The sequence below is a fragment of the Mauremys mutica genome, chromosome 19 (genome assembly GCF_020497125.1).
Source record: "Mauremys mutica isolate MM-2020 ecotype Southern chromosome 19, ASM2049712v1, whole genome shotgun sequence".
NCBI classification, from domain to species: domain Eukaryota; kingdom Metazoa; phylum Chordata; order Testudines; family Geoemydidae; genus Mauremys; species Mauremys mutica.
The window spans coordinates 26,028,946-26,049,620 of record NC_059090.1 but is presented as its reverse complement, the minus strand read 5'-3'; the positions used below and the strand labels follow the sequence as shown (position 1 = coordinate 26,049,620).

General features: G+C 61.2%; 1 protein-coding gene across 1 annotated transcript in view; it reads left to right on the top strand.

The window, feature by feature from the left end:
- Positions 1-563: 563 nt before the first annotated feature.
- DPH1 (diphthamide biosynthesis 1) overlaps positions 564-20,675 on the top strand; it is a 51,087-nt gene continuing 30,975 nt past the window's right edge. The window contains exons 1-3 of the mRNA XM_044993634.1: positions 564-663; positions 3,589-3,744; positions 7,409-7,472. Of these exons, the coding sequence (XP_044849569.1) occupies positions 612-663; positions 3,589-3,744; positions 7,409-7,472 (272 nt within the window). The 5' untranslated portion in view covers positions 564-611. The remainder of the gene's footprint in view (positions 664-3,588; positions 3,745-7,408; positions 7,473-20,675) is intronic.

The following is a 20,675-nucleotide window of genomic DNA, read 5'->3' as shown; positions in this document are numbered from 1 at the left end:
GGGGTGTTATGCAGGGGGCACCCCAGGGACAGGGGCCAGGGGGGTGCTATGCAGGGTCTCCAGGGGGCAGGAGCAGGAGCGGGAGCAGGGGGTGTTATGCAGGGTCTCCAGGGGGCGGGAGCAGGGGGGTGCTATGCAGGGTCTCCAGGGGGCGGGAGCAGGGGGTGCTATACAAGGGGGTGTTATGCAGGGACTCCAGGGGGCAGGAGTGGGAGCAAGGGGGGTGTTATGCAGGGTCTCCAGGGGGCGGGAGCAGGGGGTGCTATGCAGGGGGGTGTTATGCAGGGACTCCAGGGGGCAGGAGCGGGAGCAGGGGGGGTGTTATGCGGGGGGCACCCCAGGGGCAGGAGCAGGGGGGGTGCTATGCAGGGTCTCCAGGGGGCGGGAGCCGGGGGGTGCTATGCAGGGCGCTCGGCGCTGTTGCGGCGCAGGAGCAGAGCTCTCCCTCCCATGGTGGGGTCGAACGGGAAAAGCCAGGGGCAGGGAGTTCCAGGGGCCCCGCCCCCATACGCTCGATTGCTCGGTCGGTGACTGCTCCTGTCTAGGATCCGCTGGCTCGCACGTGGCTCTACTGGCGCTGCCTTTCCGGCCTCCACGTGGGTTTGTTTGCGATGGCGGCGCGGGAGCAGCTGGCGCGGAGCGAGCCCCCGGCTTGGGCGCCAGGTGGGACCCTGGTGTGTGGGGCGCGAGGGGCCGGGGCCGCTGCCGGGGCCGGTTCAGTCCGGCCCCAGCCTGACCTGGCCCGTAGCCCCCGGCTGGGGAGCGGCCTGGAGAGCAAAGGCCCCGGGTCCGCTCCCCGACCCCCCCCCCGCCAGGGGAAGGGGATCCGGGGCCTTTGCCGCCCCCCGTGGCTCTCTGCACGCCGGGGGGGGGGCACGTGCTTGTCTGTCAGCGCAGTGTCCGCGCTTCCCCGAGGGCGGCCCCCGCCCTTTCATCAGGTGCCGGGGGGCGGGGGCTGCACGGGCCCTTCTCCCGGCCATGCTGCGCACCAGCCCTTCCGCCTCTCACGTGCCAGGCAGGGCGGTGGGAGCGATGCCAGCTTTGGTTGGACGGTTTCATGGAGGTTTCGTCACACGAGACTCTAGGCCAGTCCTGGAGGGTCGCAGCCCCGTCGGCCGGGTGCGTCCCCAGGAGCTAGGCCTGCACCCACCCCCGTGCAGCTCTAGCGTCTGGGCCGAGCACAAGGAGGTGACGCGCTCTGCAGAGGATGCCGGCTAGTCTGGAGGGAGGCTCTGCTGGGAGTGGCTGCCGTGGGGCCATTAATTTTGGCTGGATTGAGGAGGGTGGGTCCATCGGCCTGGAGCTGTGCTCTGACCCCAGTGTCTCAGATCTAGCCCACGTTCCAGTAACCCGCTAGCAGTCACCTCTGGCTGCTGCTCGCTTGGTGGACAGAGCGGTCAGCAGGGGCTTTTCCTGCCTGGCATGGCTGAGATGAAGCCAGTCAGCCATAAGGACTTCAGCGTCCCAGTCGTCAAAGTTACTTTGTAGTTAGTTTATCTGGGCAGTTCGCTTCACGGGAGCCTGGATAACTCATGTAGTGAGTGGGCAAAGCAGCTCGTGAGTCACCTGGCCTTCAGACAGCAATGAACACCTGTTCGCTGTGAGGCACTGTCATGAAAGGGCCCTTTGCAAACATAAATAAAGCAGCCCTTACGCTGCATCAGCTCCTCTGGCAGGGTTCGGATTGCTGACAGCCTTTCTGATTCACGGAGTCCCACAAAAGGGTCTCGAGCAGTCATGGTAAAACAGGAATAGAAACCTGCTCTTTACCGCTCCCATCACTTTGTCAAGCGAGATACTGGAGAAGTAACACCGGCCCTTCCCTTGCCAGATCACTGCCCCTACAGGAGTGCCAGCCAGCTGCCGCCCCTTCCACAGGGCATCGTGGGCACGCGTGTGGCAGTGCTGGCTCTGGGCCAGTTGGTGGGACTCTGGTAGGGGGTGGGATGGGGAACTCCTGTGGGGTCCTGGCTGGGTAGGGAAGAGGAGTCCTTGTGGGGGCAGAGGACCAGCAGGGAGAAGGGGAGCTCTCTTGGGGCAGGCTCTAGCTGGGGAGGGGTCTGGCTCAAGGCCTGGGGATAGGAGCAAGGGAGCTCCCCCAGGCAGCTGTTAGTGTCAGTGTGTTTGGCAGGCAGTGTGTGCTAGGGCTGCTCAGCCTTAACCTGAGACTCCCTTGGGACCAAGTCATGAATCAGGGCTCAGGGCAGCCCTTATGCGAGAGCCCTGCCCCCACCCCCGTGCTGGCTCTGCCAGGGGCTGGAGGGGCTGCAGGTGGAGCTGGTTCTGGGGGGCTTGCTGGGCTCTGTAGCAGGATTTCAGGTGACTCCTCACTGCTGAGGGGGTGCTGGAGCTGGAGCTTGTGCGTGGTGACCCAGTGCGTAGGACCTTCCTACCTGCATATGGGCCCCTGTAGCCACATGGTGGTCACCTTTAAACTTGCCAGCTGCCTGAGAGAACAAAAGACTTCTCCGCATTCCCTGGATGGTGGCCGGGGGGCACTGTCTGGGGTCGCAGGGCAGCTGGCAAGTGGAAGGGGTCTCTGCACAGAAGCCTTTCTAGGCCTCATGTAGCTGGGGCGATAGGGTCATGCTGGAGCAGGCACCAGCTCCTCAGCTGTCGCTGGCTGGACTCCTGCTCTCCTGGGAGTCGTCATTCTCCTTCCCCTAAACTCCGCTTCGAGTGACTGGCCACTGCCTCTCCTGGAAGGCGGTGCTGCCCCTAGCTGTTCAGCAGAGCTTTCCCTGCTGGGTTACTGGTGCTGAGCAGCCCCTGGGCAGTGGGTCTCTGGCTCTGGGCAAGGCCCCCCATCTCTGTGCATGTCAGTGGAGTGGGGGCTGTGGCCAAGCCTCTCTCAGTTAATTCTGTTCGGAGTTTCTAATCTGGGCTCAGTGCAGGCCCCTCGCCCCCTCCAGTCGCTCCCAGTCACTCAGCAAGATTGAATGTAATCACACAGCTTTCATGGCATCGTTTCCCTGCCTTTTATCTTAGTGTATTGAGGGGTCGGCGCATGAAGTTACTTTGCGCCTCCACCCCCCACCGCCCCGGCTGTGCTAGATTAGCAGGCTTGGTGCCTCCCTGCGTTATGGAGCCTGGCTGCTGAGGGGTGGAACCCTCCTCCCCTTGTCCTGCACTCACTCAGTCTCTCTGGTTGGGGGGCGGGTGTGGGGACTGCGGTGGGTCTCTGCCTTGCGGGAACGCTGCAGGACTGTGGGTCCCCTGTGCTCTCAGGCGAGCAGAAGGGTCTGAGCTCTGGCTCTGGATTCGTTTGTGTGAGGTGGCATCTCCCGATGGATGCTGCATCATCAGGCCTCTGGAGGCAATAGGTGGTTCCCTTTTTGTGACACATCCAGCATGTCTCATTGTGCCTCCCAACCAGTCCTCACTGCTGGCTGGACGGAGCCAGGCCTTCCCCCGGCTCTGCTGGTGTGATGGCCTGTCTCCTTGTGGCAGTGGGAGCCAGGTGTCAAACTCCGTGGTAGGCAACGGAGTCAGGTGTGGCACGTGCGGCTGGTGAGCACCTTCCCACTCTTCACGGATCCTTCGGCTCCTTGCACTTCTGTATAAGAAGCTCCTTGGCTCTCCTTGCAGGCCGAGGACCCCAGCGCCGACGGGTGGCTATGCAGATCCCCGAGGCAATTCTCACCAATAAGGAGCTGCAGGAGGCAGTTGGAGCCCTCCCCAGCAACTATAACTTTGAGATCTACAAGACAGTCTGGAGAATTCAGCAGGCCGAGGCAAAGAAAGGTACGTGGCAATCCTAGAGCTGTGCCTGAGAATGGAGCTGCCGGGCTCCGTGCACCAGCTCACCACCTGGGCTGCGTGGGGGCTAGATCCCATTGGCCCTGTTGTCACAGCCCCGGCCACGCCTGAGTCAGAACGTGCATGGCCCTCGCCAGTGTGCGGGTCCCAGTCAGTCCGGAGAGGGTGTGTTGTAAGGCCAGGCCAGGAGCTGGGCTGGTACCTAGGGGAACGTACTGATGGACGCTGGCTGTGCCAAGCTGTCAGTCAGGCTGGGAAGCAGCTGCCACGCCGCCGGCATTTCACGTTCCGGGGAGCTGGCCATAACTCTTCCGACGAGTTAGTGTGTTTGTATCTCAGGTTTATAATCACATTAGACAGGACGGGCTGAGTTGCATGGAGCTGTCATCCTGCTGGAGATTGGGCTGGGATGCTGGCCAGGGCTCCAGTTATGGCTCTCTGGCTCTTTCCTCTTTCCCTGTGTTTCCTGGCCGAGCCTTTGGCGATTGGGGGTACACCCGGGTGGGCGAGTGCCTGGGTGGAATATGGGTGAAGGGCAAGGCCCCCCGAAGGTGAGGGACGGCATTGGGGTCTTGGGGAGCCGTTCCATTGCTACGGGGGGAGGCAGGCATAGGCCTGGGCTCCTGACTCTGTGGGCTGGGTGTTTCCAGGCTTGGGGAGAGGAAGGCGCAGGTGCCCTGGTCTCTGCTGGGGCATCTCTGACTTGGATGTGGTTTCAGCCGGTGACAGCTGCTTTATTTCCCCCATGGCCTCAGCTGCTGAAGAGTAAATGCCCCAGCCCTCTCCCTGGTTGGGGTCACTGGCCACGTGCTCAGCCCCGTTCCTCATGGGCTGCCAGTGCAGAGAATAATGCATCAGACTCCCGATCCTCACCCCTGGGCCACCCATGCCCTGGATCAAAGGAGCAGGCACCTGTGGGTGTTGGGAAGGGAGAGGTGCTTGGTGTGTCTGAACTGTTACTGATTTCTATTACAACACAGAATACATACTGTAAACTGCTCACTTTATATTATTTTTTATTATAAATATTTGCACTGTAAAAATGATAAAAGAAATAGTATTTTTCAATTCATCTCATACAAGTACTGTAGTGCAATCTCTTTATCCTGAAAGTGAAACTTACAAATGTAGATTTTTTTTTTACATAACTGCACTTAAAAACAAAACAATGTAAAACTCTAGAGCCTACAAGTCCACCCAGTCCTACTTCTTGTTCAGCCAATCGCTCAGACAAACAAGTTTGTTTACATTTACAGGAGATAATGCTGCCTACTTCTTGTTTACAATGTCACCTGAAAGTGAGAACAGGTGTTCGCATGGCACTTTTGTAGTCAGCATTGCAAGGTACCTACGTGCCAGATATGCTAAACATTCGTATGACCCTTCATGCTTTGGCCACCATTCCAGAGGACATGCTTCCATGCTGATGATGCTCCCCTAAAAAATAATGCATTAAATACATTTGTGACTGAACTCCTTGGGGGAGAATTGTATGTCTCCTGTTCTGTTTTACCTGCATTCTGCCATATATTTAATCTTATAGCAGTTTCGGATGATGACCCAGCACATGTTTGTTTTAAGAACGCTTTCACAGCAGATTTGGCAAAATGCAAAGAAGATACCAATGTGAGATTTCTAAGGATAGATATAGCACTCGCCCCAAGGTTTAAGAATCTGAAGTGCCTTCCAAAATCTGAGAGAGACGAGGTGTGGAGCAGAACCTGAACCACCAAAAAAGAAAATTAACTTTCTGCTGGTGGCATCTGACTCGTGATGAAAATGAACATGTGTCGGTCTGCTCTGTTTGGATTGTTATTGAACAGAACCCATCGTCAGCATGGACGCATGTCCTCTGGAATGGTGGTTGAAGCATGAAGACATATGAATCCTTAGCGCATCTGGCACATAAATATCTTGTGATGCGGACTACAACAGTGCTATGCAAAGGCCTGTTGTCTCTTTCAGGTGACATTGTAAACAAGACGTGTGCAGTATTATCTCCTGCAAATTGTAACCAAAGCTGTCTGAGCGATTGGCTGAAGTAGGACTGAGTGGACTTGTAGGTTCTAAAGTTTTACGTTGTTTTATTTTTGAATGCAGTTATTTTTTGTACATAATTCTACATTTGTAAGTTCAGCTTTCATGATAAATCGATTGCACTACAGTATTTGTATCAGGTGAACTGAAAAACGCTATTTCTTTTGTTTTTTACAGTGCAAATATTTGTAATAAAAATAAATATGAAGTGAGCACTGTACACTTTGTATTCTGTGTTGTAATTGAAATCAGTATATTTCAATGACAGTCCTACTGGGAAGGGCTGGCAGATGTGGCCCATGCCGCTTTCCAGACCTCCCAGGGCAGCAGAGGCTGGCTGGGGAGGAAGCAGTGCTCTGGGACCCTGGATTTCCCTGGCTGGTCTAAGCTGATCTCGCTTAGAAGAGCTTTGTGAGTCGGGGCAGCTGGAGATTAGCGTGGTTCCAACCAACTGGCCTAAAACAATGTCTTTAAATAGAGCTGGTGTTTGCCCAGGCAAGGCTCAGTAGCCTGGGGATTTCTGTCAGCCAGGGAGACCCTGGGTACGTCATTAAGGCCGGGTTGCGTTAGTGGGATCTAGAGTTAAGAGAATAATGGGATTAATGGGACCTGCAGCTGGAGCTAAAGGCCACAGTTCTGGCGCTCAGTCCCCACCCCCGCAGGGAGCAGCCCAGCATGGGGACCGTCCCTCGCCTCTTAGAGGATCCAGAGGGCAGCAAAGGAGGCTGAGTCCCAGTCTGACTGTTAGCATAAGAACAGCCATGCTGTGTCAGAGCAATGGCCCACCTGCCCCAGGAGCTTGTCTTCCAACAGTGCCTGGTGCTTCAGAGGGAGCGAACAGAACAGGGCAACTATCGAGTGATCCAGCCCCTGGCATCCACTCCCAGCTTCTGGCAGCCACTTGGAGCATGGGTTTTGTCCCTGCCCACCCTGGCCAATGGCCAACGATGGACGTAGCCTCGTTCTGCTTGGAACCCATTTTACTTCTGGCCTTTGCGACGCCCTGGCAGCGAGCTCCCAGCCCGTCTGTGCGTGTGGGAAGAGGCACTTCCTGCTGTTTGCTTTAAACCTGCTGCCTGTCACCTGGGCCAGCACCCGGGGGGGCCTTGGCTCGTTGCTGGGCTGCAGCACGTGGGGCCTGGGCACAGAGGTGTTAGCCTAGAACCCTGAGCCCTGGTGCTTGGCCTGCACCTTGGGGCCACGCTTCTCACTGTGCCAGGCGGGGTCACCACCCAGCTGCAGGGAGTTCTCCAGCTCTCCTCTTCCTGCACCGTTGCCATGTTGTGAGTGGCCAGGGAGCAGAGTGTTGCAGCTGCCCCAGTGCAGAGGACTCCTGACTCCCTCCCCTTAGGAAGTGCTCAGGAGCTCCTGGAGCCAGCAGCCATGCTGGGTGTTACGGGCTAAGTGCGCCGGCATCCCAGCATGCTGTGGGGCAGCTCTGGCTCGGAGGAGCTCTGGGGTGGATGCTGAAGGCGGAAGGGCTGAGCTGTGTGTGGGTTGGGTCTGGCTCAGTGTGCCCAGGGGTGTCGTCAGGCTTGTACTCGATGTTCGCTTTGTGGAGGAAATGACCTGCTCAGTGCATCCTAACCCTGGGCATCTGTCTCTCTCCTAGTGGCTCTGCAGATGCCCGAAGGGCTCCTCATGTTTGCATGCACCATCGCTGACATCATTGAAAGGTGAGTGAAAGACGTAGGCTCTTTGCCTTTGGAGGGGTGTCTGCCCTTGCCACACATCCTGGCATCTGGCATCTCACCAGACAGGTCCCCAGGGCAGAAAAGGAATGCCCCACATCAAACAGCTTTGCTAAAGCATTGATCTGCCTGTTCCGTGGCCCTGCCTCCTGCCGCGGAGCTGCCCACTGTGCATGTAGTTGGTATCTCCTGCGCTAGGTAGTGCCCAGCTGTGCAGTGCGGGGTGGGGCGGCCGGCCAGTGTTCACTCAGCACATCCCTGGCTTCCCACCCATAGAGGCTGTTTGTGGTTGAATGTGCGAGCGGCGAGCTGTGAGAGAACCATGCTGTCGGGCTGATCTCGCTGCCTGGCTCTGCCCCTCACCCCTTGGTGCGTTTGAGCCAGCAGCCGACAAGCTCAGCATGTCCTGGCCCTCGCTGGGGTCACGGTGCCCGTGTTAACAACTGGCTGACGTGAGCTCGGGGCCTGTGTGCCGAGGAGCACTCTGGGCTGCAGTGGGGATGGCCTGGTGGCAGCAGGTGAGCTCTGAGAGGCTGGTGCTTTCGGGCACTCTCCATTCAGTGGCCTGCTGCTTTGGGAGGGAAGGGCTCCCTCGAGCCCCGCCAAGCCCCTGCCTCGCTGGCCATGGCCTCTGCACCATGCTCATCCTGGGCTCCAGGGGAAAGGCCCTGCTGCCCATTTACCCTGGCACCCTGTCCCCTCGCTCCTTGGGGCTGAGAGGGCAGCTGTGGGGCTGCAGGTGGGGGTCTGTGGGTTCTCCCAGCTGCTCACATGGGCCCACAGAGAGGCGGGGTGGGGGGAGGGAGACCATGCTGCTTCCCTCCCGATGTGCCGCAGCCCAGCAGAAGCAGAAGTGGAGGGTGAAGTGCTGAGAGGCCACTGGGAGCTGAGCGGAGCTCTCAGCTCTGCAGGGCAGCAGAGTGAGGCACCTCGCAAGATTTAGGCTAATCTCTTTCCCCTGCCTGCTGTAACCACCCCCCAGCTCCCTCTGTTTGCACACCGGGAGTGAGAGCCAATAGCACCGTGCGGGGTCAGGACACTCACTGGCATCTGTCTGCCTGGTGCAACGGCTGGTTTCCCTTCCCACCTGCCCTTAGCCAGACAGCTGCCAATGCTGTGCCTGGCAGGCAGGGTCAGAGCAGGGCACCCTCCCAAAGCAGCACTGCCAGTAACCCCCGGCCCACCCCCTGCACAGGAGGGGTGCAGAGCAGCTGGGTGATGGGCCCCTCTGTCCCCAGCGCACTGTGCTGCTGCTTGTGGCTCTGGGCTCTGTAGGTGCCAGCTGGGCTTGGAGGCAGCATCGTTCCCCAGCAGGCTGGTGGCTGCTCTGCCCTCTGAGCCAGCCCTGGTGCCCCGGGTGCTGCAGCACTTGGCCGTGCGGGTGTGAGCAGGGGGAGCTGGCAAAGTGTCTCGCTGCCTCTGGCCGGCCCCCGGGACTTGCGGAGCGCCCTGGGCTGGGCATCGTCAAAGCCTGCCTGGGAGCTCCCTGTGCCTTCCAGTGACTGCCTGTGCTGCACAGCAGGGAGCTGCTTTCATGGTCCAACTTCAAAGGCAGCAGATTAAGGGGATATTGGAATGAGCCGTGAACCCGAGTCCCTGTGCGCAGCGCAACCTACCCGCCCTGCACGGGGCACTCCTGCCTCCCAGCAACCCGCCTGGGGCCTCCCAGGGTGGGGTTGAAAATGGAGGATCCTCTGGGATGGGAGGAGAGAGGGTTGTCAGGGGGAGCTGTGTGTATATGTGTGTGTGGGGGGGTGCCCATGGGTGGGGGCTGTGTGCCGGGGGGGGAATCCATGTGTATATGGGGGGGTGCCAAAGGGTGGGGGCTGTGTGCCAGGAGGGTTCCGTGTGTATATGTGGGGGTGCCCATGGGTGAGGGCTGTGTGCCGGGGGAGCGGTTCCGTGTGTATATGGGGGGTGACCATGGGTGGGGGCTGTGTGCCGGGGGGGGAATCCGTGTGTATATGTGGGGGGTGACCATGGGTGGGGGCTGTGTGCCGGGGGGGGAATCTGTGTGTATATGTGGGGGGTGCCCATGGGTGGGGGCTGTGTGCCGGGGGGGGGAATCCGTGTGTATATGGGGGGTGCCCATGGGTGGGGGCTGTGTGCCGGGGGGGGGAATCCGTGTGTATATGGGGGGGTGCCCATGGGTGGGGGCTGTGTGCCGGGGGGGGGAATCCGTGTGTATATGGGGGGGTGCCCATGGGTGGGGGCTGTGTGCCGGGGGGGGGGAATCCGTGTGTATATGGGGGGGTGCCAATGGGTGGGGGCTGTGTGCCGGGGGGGGAATCTGTGTGTACATGTTGGGGGGTGCCCATGGCTGGGGGCTGTGTGCCGGGGGGGGAATCCGTGTGTATATGTGGGGGGTGCCCATGGGTGGGGGCTGTGTGCCAGGAGGGTTCCGTGTGTATATGTGGGGGGTGCCCATGGGTGAGGGCTGTGTGCCAGGAGGGTTCCGTGTGTATATGTGGGGGGTGCCCATGGGTGGGGGCTGTGTGCCGGGGGGGGAATCCGTGTGTATATGTGGGGGGTGCCCATGGGTGGGGGCTGTGTGCCGGGGGGGGAATCCGTGTGTATATGGGGGGGTGCCCATGGGTGGGGGCTGTGTGCCGGGGGGGGAATCCGTGTGTATATGGGGGGTGCCCATGGGTGGGGGCTGTGTGCTGGGGGGGGTTGTGTGTGTATATGGGGGGGTGCCCATGGGTGTGGGATCTGTGGGGAGGAGGCCCCCAGCAGAGTAGCACTAACACAGGAGATGTGGGCGATGCGGGAGCTGCCACGAGGCTGTTCGGGGTGGGGGAGAGGCCTGGCGAGCAGTGGGGCTGGATGGGGGAAAGGGGAGCAGCGACGTGGTGTGTGGGGGTCACTGGGCTGGATGGGGCCCACGCTGGGGCGGGGTGGCCTGGCTCTGGTCACTGAGATGCTGGAGCTTGTGGCCAAGGCCTGGGGCCTGCGATGGAACCGGGGCTCGGACGAGGGGGGAGGTGGCCACTGGCCTGCAGCTTGGGAAGCGCTGGTGCTGGCCAGGGGTGGGGCTTGTTGGTGCCCCTGGGGGCCTGTTGGTGCCCCTGGGGGCCTGTGCCGGCCCCGAGCCCCCGGGCGCCGCCCCCGCCCCCTGGTGCCACGCCGGCCCCGAGCCCCCGGGCGCCGCCCCCGCCCCCTGGTGCCACGCCGGCCCCGAGCCCCCGGGCGCCGCCCCGCCCCTGGTGCCACGCCGGCCCCGAGCCCCCGGGGCCGCCCCGCCCCCTGGTGCCACGCCGGCCCCGAGCCCCCGGGCGCCGCCCCCCGCCCCTGGTGCCACGCCGGCCCCGAGCCCCGGGCGCCGCCCCGCCCCTGGTGCCACGCCGGCCCCGAGCCCCCGGGCGCCGCCCCGCCCCCTGGTGCCACGCCGGCCCCGAGCCCCCGGGCGCCGCCCCCGCCCTCTGGTGCCACGCCGGCCCCGAGCCCCCGGGCGCCGCCCCCGCCCCCTGGTGCCACGCCGGCCCCGAGCCCCCGGGCGCCGTCCCCGCCCCCGGGTGCCAAGCCGGCCCCGAACCCCCGGGCGCCGTCCCCGCCCCCTGGTGCCACGCCGGCCCGAGCCCCCGGGCGCCGCCCCCCCCCCCCGGTGCCACGCCGCCCCCGGGCGCCGCCCCCACCCCCTGGTGCCACGCCGGACCCGAGCCCCCCTCCTTGTGCTGTGCCAGCCTATTGGGTGTAACTGTGAAGATACCAGCTGGGAGTCTGAGGCCTGGTCTACCCCTGAGACGTAGGTTGGCCTGGCTACATGGCGCAGGGCTGTGAAAACGTCCCACCTTCTGTGCGTAGTCAGGGCGAGTGAGCCCTGGAGCTGCACCTCGGGTGTGGCTGGGAGCCTTCCGTCCATGGCTGGGGCCAGCGGTGACTCGCGTCTGCAGCACTTTATAGACACTGCCTGAGCCTGTGCCGCTCGATGTGAAGCCATGGAAACGCCCCCCCTCGCTCCCCAAGGAGCTGCCTGGGGTCAGGAGAGAACGGCAGCAGGTGAGGGGTTAGCGTGACAGACGCTGTCCCTGGCCTCATTAGTGCCTGGCTCCTCGTGCCATTAATATTTATAGCTGGTGCCAATGTGGAAGCTTAGCTTGGCTGTTGCTTTGGCCGGCCCTTTTCAGCCAGCTGCCTCGGCTCCAGCCGTGGCAGAACTAGCTCCCTGTGCCCGCAGCAGCACGGTGTGGGTCCCGTGCCGGGCAGGCGAGCTCCCCGCACATGTGGGAGCAGTGTCCCAGTCACACGGGGAGCCTGCCCCATGCCCAGGACGGACGAGATCCTAGACATGTTGGGGGCCCCATGACCTCACCAAGGGCTACTGGCCGGCGCCTGTGGAGCCGATGCCAGGTTGAAATCTGCATTCATCACCCCTTTGGGGCTCTGTGAGGTCCTAGTCCTGCCTTTCAGCCTCAGGAGGATGCCTGCCACCTGCCCGCGCCGGGTGGGTCAGTTACAGAGCGGGAGGGCGCACGTTGCCCTGGCATACATGGATGGTACCTGTCTTTAGCCAGACTGGGGGGGAGCCTGTGTCCCAGGTGAGGAGGGGGCTGGGGTGCCTCCAGGAGGCCAGGCTGGCTATAAAGGCTGGGAAGTGCCAGGTGGGGATGGCAGAGGGGTCGTACCTGGGCCACAAGGTGGGAAGCCAGAGCCGGCCACGGTGGAGGTGATCAGAGACTGGCCTGCTCCCCAAACCAAGAAGCAGGTCCAGGCCTTTATGGGGATGGTGGGACACTACCGGAGATTTGTACCCCATGTGAGCTCCCTAGCAGCCCCATCACGGAGCTACGTAGGAAGGGGAAGCCAGGCGAGGTGGTCTGGTCCGAGCAGTGCCAGGGGGCTCTCTGGGCGCTGAAGGAGGCTGTAGTCAAGGGCCCAGTGCCAGACTTTGACAAGCCTTCGTAGCGTTCACAGACACCGGGCTGGGCGCGGTGCTGATGCAAGCCAATGCAAAGGGGGAGAGACACCCCGTCGGGTACCTGAGCAGGAAGCTGCTGCCCTGGGAGCGGCCATAGAGAGAGAATGCCTAGCCATGGGGTGGGTGCTTAAAAAGCTGCAGTCATATCTATTTGGGAGGCACTTTACTGTGTATACTGACCACTCTCCTCTGACGGGCTATACCAAAGCGCGAGGCTCCTGCAGTGGAGTCTGACCCTCCAGAATTGTGAGATGGAGGTGGTTCATGGGACTGCAAATGTTACGGAGAGGGGGACCTGCACTTCCCCAGGCCATTAGCTGAAGGGACCCCGCTCAGATCAGACTCGAAGGGGGGGGGCATGACAAATTGGAGAGTTTTCTTAATGTTTTGTATGATTATTGTGCGTGCCTCAGTTTCCCTGTGAGTTGCATGTCTAACCTGGCCGGGGGGGGAGGGGGAGGAAGATGGTGATCTTTGGCGAGATCCCTAGAGGCTCAGATGTGACTGTCGCTGGCTACTGGGCCCAGCCAATGGCCAGACAGTTTGTGACTTCTGTCGCTTGGGTGCGGAGGGGTCAGACCATTCACGCCCCTGAGCGACATTGGTTTTGCCAATACAGGCTGCAATGTAGATGTGGCCTAAGCCAGGGGAGGTGGCAGTGGCAGGACGATTGCGGCTTGTAGCCACCGCTTCTCAGGCTTGAGAGCTGACAAGGCAGGGCTTGGCTGGGAGCCTGGCTAGCGCAGGGGATGCCCTTCCTCTTGCAGTCTGGACTGAGTCAAGGCCCTAGCGTGGCGTGTACTCGGAGGGGGCATCCTGGGGCTGCCAGCTAGCTGGGCATGTGGTTAGCTGGGCCTTGCACTGAGCAAAGGGCCAGGAGTCATGAGACCTGGTTCTTCTGTTAACACGGACTTGCTGGGTGGCTTGGGACGTTGCCGCCCTTGTGGGCTTGGGGTCCGGGTCGTGCTCTTGTTCATGAAACCCGCCTGAAGGAGGGACACACACATGCTGTTTAACAAACCCCCTTGGCCCCCAGGTGGGCTCTGCCTTCCTGCCCCCTGTGAGGAGCCTCTTGCACTGTCCTTGGCAGGGTTTGCAGGGGAGGGGCTCTGGAAGCTCCCACTCCACTGTGCACAGAGGTAGCACTCCAGTTCATTGCTAAGCAGGAGCATGCCCAGGGACCGCCGTGCCTTGAAGACAAGGATTACAATTCAGGGAAGTGCTCCAGTGCTGCTGGGATCCCAGGGCCCTTTCTTCCATCACCGCTTGCGCGCCCCATGTCTTTGTTTCAGGTTTATCTCTGTTGTGGAGCTGACATCTGTTAAAGGATTCTCACTGCATCTGGCTGCATTAGTGACAGGAACCGCCGAGCGCCCGTAGTCACTACAAATGCACCACCAAGAGGAGCCCGGGGCCCCTGCCGATCTGTCTGTCTCTCGTGTGGTGCATCTGTCTGTCTGCTCCCCAGCCATGCTGTGAGGGATGGGGGGTTCCCAGATGCTTCTGTTACCCACATCCTTTCTATTGCTGGGGCTCCGAGCCCCTCGAAAAGCCCCTTCGTCTCTCCCCCAGCAGGTAAGCAGGGGGCATTCCCTGTCCCTGCTTGTGACCAGCACCTGGCACCTCCCATATGTTCCTGCCATGGCTAAGCCCCTGGGGCTGCTCCCAGCGTGGCAGGAGGGGGCCCCTCGGGCCCCCATGGGCTCTCTCCTGTGACAGTGTGGAGCAGAGTTTGGGATTCTCAGTGAGGTGTTTGCTGCTGCTGGGGTGGACGGGGAGCAGCTTGCCGAGCACAAGAGGGAAAGGAGCCGGCAGCATGGAGCCCTGCAGGAGGGCGTGTGCTGTGGCCCGCAGCCGTGCTCTTTGGGGTGAGCAGCGAGGGGCAGCCCCGTAAAGGGGTCTGGGAACTGGTGCAGAGTCCTGAGGGGCGGGTGCTGGGGGTACCTGAGCCGGGCTGCTGTCTGGGGGCTGGATGGAGCTAGTGTGCCGGGGTCGGCAGACAGGGGAGGTCACCCTCAGCCACGGCGCTCTTTGGGCTGGATGTGATGGAGGGGGCTGCTCCCTTTGAGCAGATTCAGCTCCAACACGCTGCGGGGACCCCAGTGCCCTGAGCCTCGGGCTGCGGTGGTGGCAGGGAGCGGGGAGCATGTGGGCTGGGGGCCTTGGAGCCATCTGTGTGGATCAAAGGAGGCAGTGTGAACACAAGCGCTGAATGCTGATCACGGTGGCTGACAAGGAGCCCGAACAAACGAGTGCAGGGGGCAGGCAGCATCCAGCACAGGGCACTGGGCCGTGGAGCAGTGCATGGGCCCTGCTGAGCTCTCAGCCACCACAGGGCTGTAGGGGGCTGCCTGCACCATTCCCCCATCAGTCTGCGTGCATCCCCTCCAGGGCGCCGGCCCTGAGCCGCTCATCCAGCGGATGCTACGATTCTCCCGCTCTGCTGGGCACAGTGCCCTGCGAATGCCCAGCCTGGATTGCGCGGCCCTGTGAGACTCCCCTGCAGGAGCCGTGACCAGCAGCACCAAACAGCTCGTTGGTACAGCACCCCAGCTTGGAGGAGCGCCACAGAGGGCTGTTATCGCAGCATGACTCTGTCTCTATAGCCAGGTAGGGCCAGCTTATCCAGACACCCTGCTGCTGGGCTTTGGGGGAGCAACCTACACCCCAGCCTCCCTCCTCCCCCCTGCTCTTCAAAGGTTTCCCTTGTTATCTCCCTCGAAGCTTCTGGTCTGCCAGGGTCTCCAGACTCTGCTTAAACCGGGTTATGTCCCCATGGGGGAAATGGATTGATCGATTATAAAGCAAGAAGGGAACACTGGTGGTGTAGTCTGACCTCCTGCACAACCCAGAGCAGAGATTGTCTTGAATTCATTAGTGTGTCCTTCAGAAAAACTGCCAGTCTTGATTTGAAAACGGCCAGGGTTGGAGAATCCCCCAAGTCTCTTGGGAAATTGTTCCAGTGACTAATCACCCTCACAGCTAAAATCTTACACCTTATTCTAGTCTAAACATGTCTGGCTTCAACGTCCAGTCGTTGGCTCGGGTTAGACCTTTCTCTGCCGGATTGCAGAGCCCATAATCTATGTTTGTTCCCCATGTGGGTACTCACAGACCGTGATCGTCACCCCTGAACCTTCTCTCCAAGTTAAAAGATTGAGCTCCTTGAGTCTATCACTATAAGGCAGGTTTTCTAATCCTTTAATCTTCTCATGGCTCTTCTCTGACCCCTCTCCAGTTTATCAATGTCCTCCTTGAACTGTGGGCACTTGAACTGGACTCAGGATTCCAGCAGTGGTTGCACCAGTGCCAAACACAGAGGTAAAATAACCTCCCTGCTCCTTCGGATCCCGTGTGTGTGCTTCCAAGGATCACGTTAGCCTTTTTGGCTACGGTGTTGCATTGGGAGCTGATGTTCAGCACCTCTCCAGTGCGACTCCCACGTCTGTCCCTGCTTCCCAGGAGAGAGCCCCCAGCCTGTGAAGACGGCCTGTGTTTAGATGTAGGACTTCGCATTCAACCATAGTGAAACTCAGATTACCGAGCGATCCTGATCACGCTGTATCAGTGACCTGTGCTCCATTATTGCCCGATCCTTGTCTCGGCTGCAGACTTTCTCGGCAAGGAGTTTGTCGTCTTCCAAGTCATTGATGAAAATGTTAAATAGCGTAAGGACAAGAACCCATCCCTATGGGGCCCACTAGCAACACCCCCGCTTGATGATGGTGCCCTATTTTCAGCCAGGGTGTTTAGCGAGGGCCACAGCAGGTTTGTATTATTCTAGTTTTTTAATCGAAACGTGTGGTACCAAGTCCGAGTGGTACCTCTACCCAACCAGCCAGGGCAGCAAGGGGCAGGGCCTGGTTTGCAGACCCAGCCTCACGCTACAGGGCTGAAAATAGCCATGGAGATATTCCAGCTGGAGCTGGGCTCTGAAGCCCCAGGTGGGAGGGTGGAGCTCAGACCTTGAGCCCCCACAGTCCTATAGCTATTTTGTGCCGTAGCGAGTGGCTGAATCTGTACCTGGGATCCGAGATGTCTGGGTGGCTCTCCGAGGGGCTGCCTGAGTCCTGCCCTCCTGTCCTGTCCGTCCCACTGGAATTGCTCCTTTGTCACCATGCAGCAGCCAGCGTGCACAGTCCGACAGAGGAATGGATGGTATCTGCACAATACAGGCATCTTCCGTGCCTGCCACAGGCGCACTGATTGGTCAAGCTGCACGGATCCGGGAAGGAACGACTTTCCCTGGGAAAAGCAACGGGGGGCAGCACATTGGGGTGCAGTAGCCCCAGTGTTGGGACGCCGGAGCACGTGCTGTGTAGGCTCTGGCCATGGGAGATGTCCCGGACATGGACTCTGCGCCCGGTGCAGGGCTGCTTCTGCCACCCACAGCCAGAGGCATCTGCTCTAAGCCCCTGCTCCAGCACAGCCCTCCTGGTAGCCCCCTTAGCCTTCGCCGTCCTGCTGCTGTCAGCTCCGGCTAGCTGGAGGGGCCTGCGCTGTCATGGGGGCGGGGGAGAGGGATGCCGAGGCTCTCCCAGTGCCAGCTGTGGGGAAGGGCCCAAGTGCGAGAGATGAATGTGAGGTTCTGTGGGGAGAAGGGGGCTGGTGGCTCAGACTGGGCAGCGTGAAGGGGAGGGGCTTGCATCTCTTCCAGTGGGCTGGGACTCTGAGATCAGGCTGCAGCTGTCCCTCCTGTGGCCCCAGAGCCTGGCCCGTTAGGGCTTGGCTGCGCCCGGGGGCCTGTGAGCTACATGAAGACACAGTCAGCCCAGTACCGCAGCTGCCCCGTGACAGACTGAGCATGGAGCTTTGAAATGTACAGCACATGTACAGAATTGATTGGTGCAAGGCCTCGTTAATTAGTGTTAATAGGTTTGTCTTTGTTATCTGCTTCCTAACAAACTGCACTTCTCCGTGCAAGGAGCAGGAGCTTCGCCCAGAATGGCTGGAGCGAGAGCAGAGCCTGCAGAGCTCAGCACCCTAACGACTGGCTTAAATGCAGGACTCAGTGCTGGGCTGTGACCTCGCTGCGTTGGGCCGGGCCCAGGGGCGAGGTTGTGGGATGCTGACCCCGCTGGGCCGGGCTGCCCGCAGTGCTGTGAGCGCCATGCGGCTGTGGCTGAGTCGAGGTCTCTGTCAGTCACAGGCCGGGCCGTGCTCTGAGCACCTCTGGGAGCTGTGGTGTCCTCAGCTCGCTGCTGCCCTGTGTGCTGCGGCGCTGTTCCCGCTGAGCTGCCAGGGCTGCTGCCTGCTGGAAATCGCATCATGAAGTTATCTCTGAAAGTTCCAAATTGGCTCCGTTTATCAGGGCTGATGCGATTTGGTCCCTGGAGGGCGGTGTGGGGGGAGTGTGCGAGTCAGCCCTGCAGGAGCTTGGCCAGGCAGCTGCTGGAGAGGCGTGTACAGCAGATCCCTGCCCGGGTCCCCACTCAGGCTGGCGGGTGCATGATTCTACCCAGCCAGCCCCCAGCTGGATCAGCCCCTGCTCTGCGTGCCTTGGGGAGCTGTGTGCCCAGGCCTGAGTGACCGGAGAGCCAGTTCCCTGCTAGGGGGGCAGCATGGGCTCTGGGCAGGCGCTGGAGCAGGCTCAGCAGCTGGGCTCTTGATTCCCTGTTAATAAGCTCCAAGCGTTAGGGGCTGCGGTTGCTAATCCCTGTCTCTTCTCTCAGTGTGACCAACTCCTGGTAATCGCAGGGGACCCCTGCAGCCCTGACAGGAACCTGGGCTCCCCAGCTCTCTCCGCCACCCCGGCCATCCCTCCTCTTAACACACTGGCCTCTCTGAGCAGGCAGGAGACAGCTGCAGATTGTCCTCTGGGGTTGGGGAACTCCATGGGCCTGCGAAGGCCCCTTTCACCTCTGTCCTGGGAGGGGTGGCCCAGCCCTGCTGCTCTCTGTGTTGCTGGGCTGCCAGCTGGTGCTCCCACTGTCCCAGCCCTGAGGGGAGAGGGCTCTGCATGGGCAGCGTAAGCCCTGTGTCCCGTGGCAGGGCCCCCATGCAGCACAATCGGTGGAGCAGCCCAAATGTTTCATGATGGCCCCGGAGTCCTGCAGCGCTGGATGGCAAGTGGGGCGGGAGAGGAGAATTTGGCAGCTCCTTTCTCTAGGGGTGCAGGGGCTGGGGGGACGATGGGCGCTCACTGCGGTGTTGCACACGGGCTGGCCCTGGGCCCTGCATTGTAATGGACTCTGCCCCATAGTGCCCCACACAGCGTGCTGGACGACAGGGGGGTGGGAGGCAGCAGCTGGGGGCGCATGTTGTGTGTTAGCAGTTGGACGGCGGGGCGGGGCGGGCAGCCCGCAGCCCTTGGGTGGGGTGAGCCTGGGGCAGGGAGCTCATGCATCTTGATGGGCATCCACTGTCCATCCGTCCCTCCCCGTGCGCTGGCTGGAGACTGCAAGGGGCCCAGCGAAGTCACGTTGTCGCTGGTGGGCAGTGAAGAGTTAAGTGTCTCATGCAGGGTCTGCGCTTGCTGGGAACGGGCCCTGGCTGGCGCGTGCAGAGCGGCAAACGGCTCTGGCGCAGCTTGAAAGGCCCCGCAAACCAGGAAAGGGAGATAATGAGGAGCAAAAAAGCTTCTGACAACCGGCTTGCGTCTGAAACTCTCTGAGACGCCTCAGCCACTTGGTGCGGCCTCCTGGGGCCCGTCGGCCCTCCCAGCCCGGGGCTCCGCGTCAGACACCAGGGCGGATGTGCTAGGGCAGAGGTGTGGCCAGGGCTGAGCAAGTGTCCGGAGCTCGCTAGCACTGTGCTGGCCAGGAGTTACTCTGCAGCCTGGGCGCCTGGCTGGAGAGGGGCTGGAGGGATTTTCTGGGGCACGTGCCCACTTTCCCCTGGCCCCGGAGCTGACAGCAGCTCCTGCCCCTGCCAGGTGTCCCTGTGCGTGGCCCTGCTGAGTCATGCTGTGCTGTCCTGTTCCCCGGGCCCACGGCCCAGCTCGCTGATGGCGCTGAACTGTTCCCAACGCGCGGGCTGGGCTGGGCTGGGCTGGGCTGGGCTGTGCTGGGGACTTTAATTACCGTCATTAACCACACAACAGCATCGTTAAGACGGAATGAAGTTCTCACTTCACTGGAGATGCCGCAGACCCCAGTGCTGGGGGTGATGGCGCAGGGCGGGGATGGTCCCGGGGGCGAGGGGTGAGTCCGGCCCGGTGCCTTGGGCTCTGGAACCACCAAGCCCCGACACTGGCGTTGTGCTGAGAGCTTGCTCCTATCCGTGGCAGATCAGTTCTAGTCACACCCTGCCCTGCCAGGCTCTCCTCTCCCTCAGCCTCTGGCCAGCAGGAGCCGCCTGTGCCCGCACGCCTGCCCCTCGTGCTTCTCTGTGCTCCCCTTCCGCTGTGCGCTGCCTGGCTGGGTGGGAGCCGCACAGGGGAGCACTGCACTGCTGCAGCTCCCGTGCTGAGGGTGAGGCCTGGTCCTGGACTGACCCAGGTGGCTGCGGGGATCTCAAGTCCCCTCTGGGACACTGGGCCTGGAGGCTCCTGCACACAGTAGAAGTGGCAAAGGCTTTTCTGGCCCAGCTCGCCCAGCGCAGGCTCATCCTGGGTGTCGTGCAGGCTGCTGGAGAGGGGCCCCCATGCAGGGCCCTCGTGTAGGTACCAGAGGGGTGACCCCCCCGCCCCGGGTGGGGAGGAAGGTTGGGGGCTCTAAGCGGGTGTGGGTGCAGAGCCAGGGCTCCTCCGCCTGCAGGGAGGGTGATGGGGTTGTGCCAGCCGGACTCTGGGCGGGCCCGTCTCGCAGCATGACCCACTTGCAGCCTGCAGATGCTCTGGGGCCGTCTCGGTGCCAGGCTCCGCGCACAGATTGTAATTGCCCAGCTGCAGCAGCGCTGTTCCAAAGCCGTTTGCAGTAAAATTGCAAGCTCATTATTTTAATTACATGCAGCCTGCCTGTGCTAATGAAGTTGGAAGCCTGTTAATGTGGCTTGGTGACTAGCTCCCCGCTAATGAAATACATTTTTCTCTGGTTCTCTAGTAGGGAATCCACTGTCCAGGACCTTCCAGCCAGCACGCGCCTGGGGGGAGATGGGGAGGACCCCAGTGAGGTGTTTGCACCCTGGAGCCCATCACACCCGAGCTCCCGTGCACGTGGGGCCTGGCGGGCTCCCCACTGCCTGGCCTGTCCCAGGCCCTGCCCCCGTGCCCGGCTCTCCCCTGCTGTGGGATTCAGCCCCCCCTCCTCCCCCGTCACTGTGCCCAGGTGTCCCAGGCCGGGCAAATGGTCCTGTACCTTGTAATCAGCCACTAACCCACCATATACCCT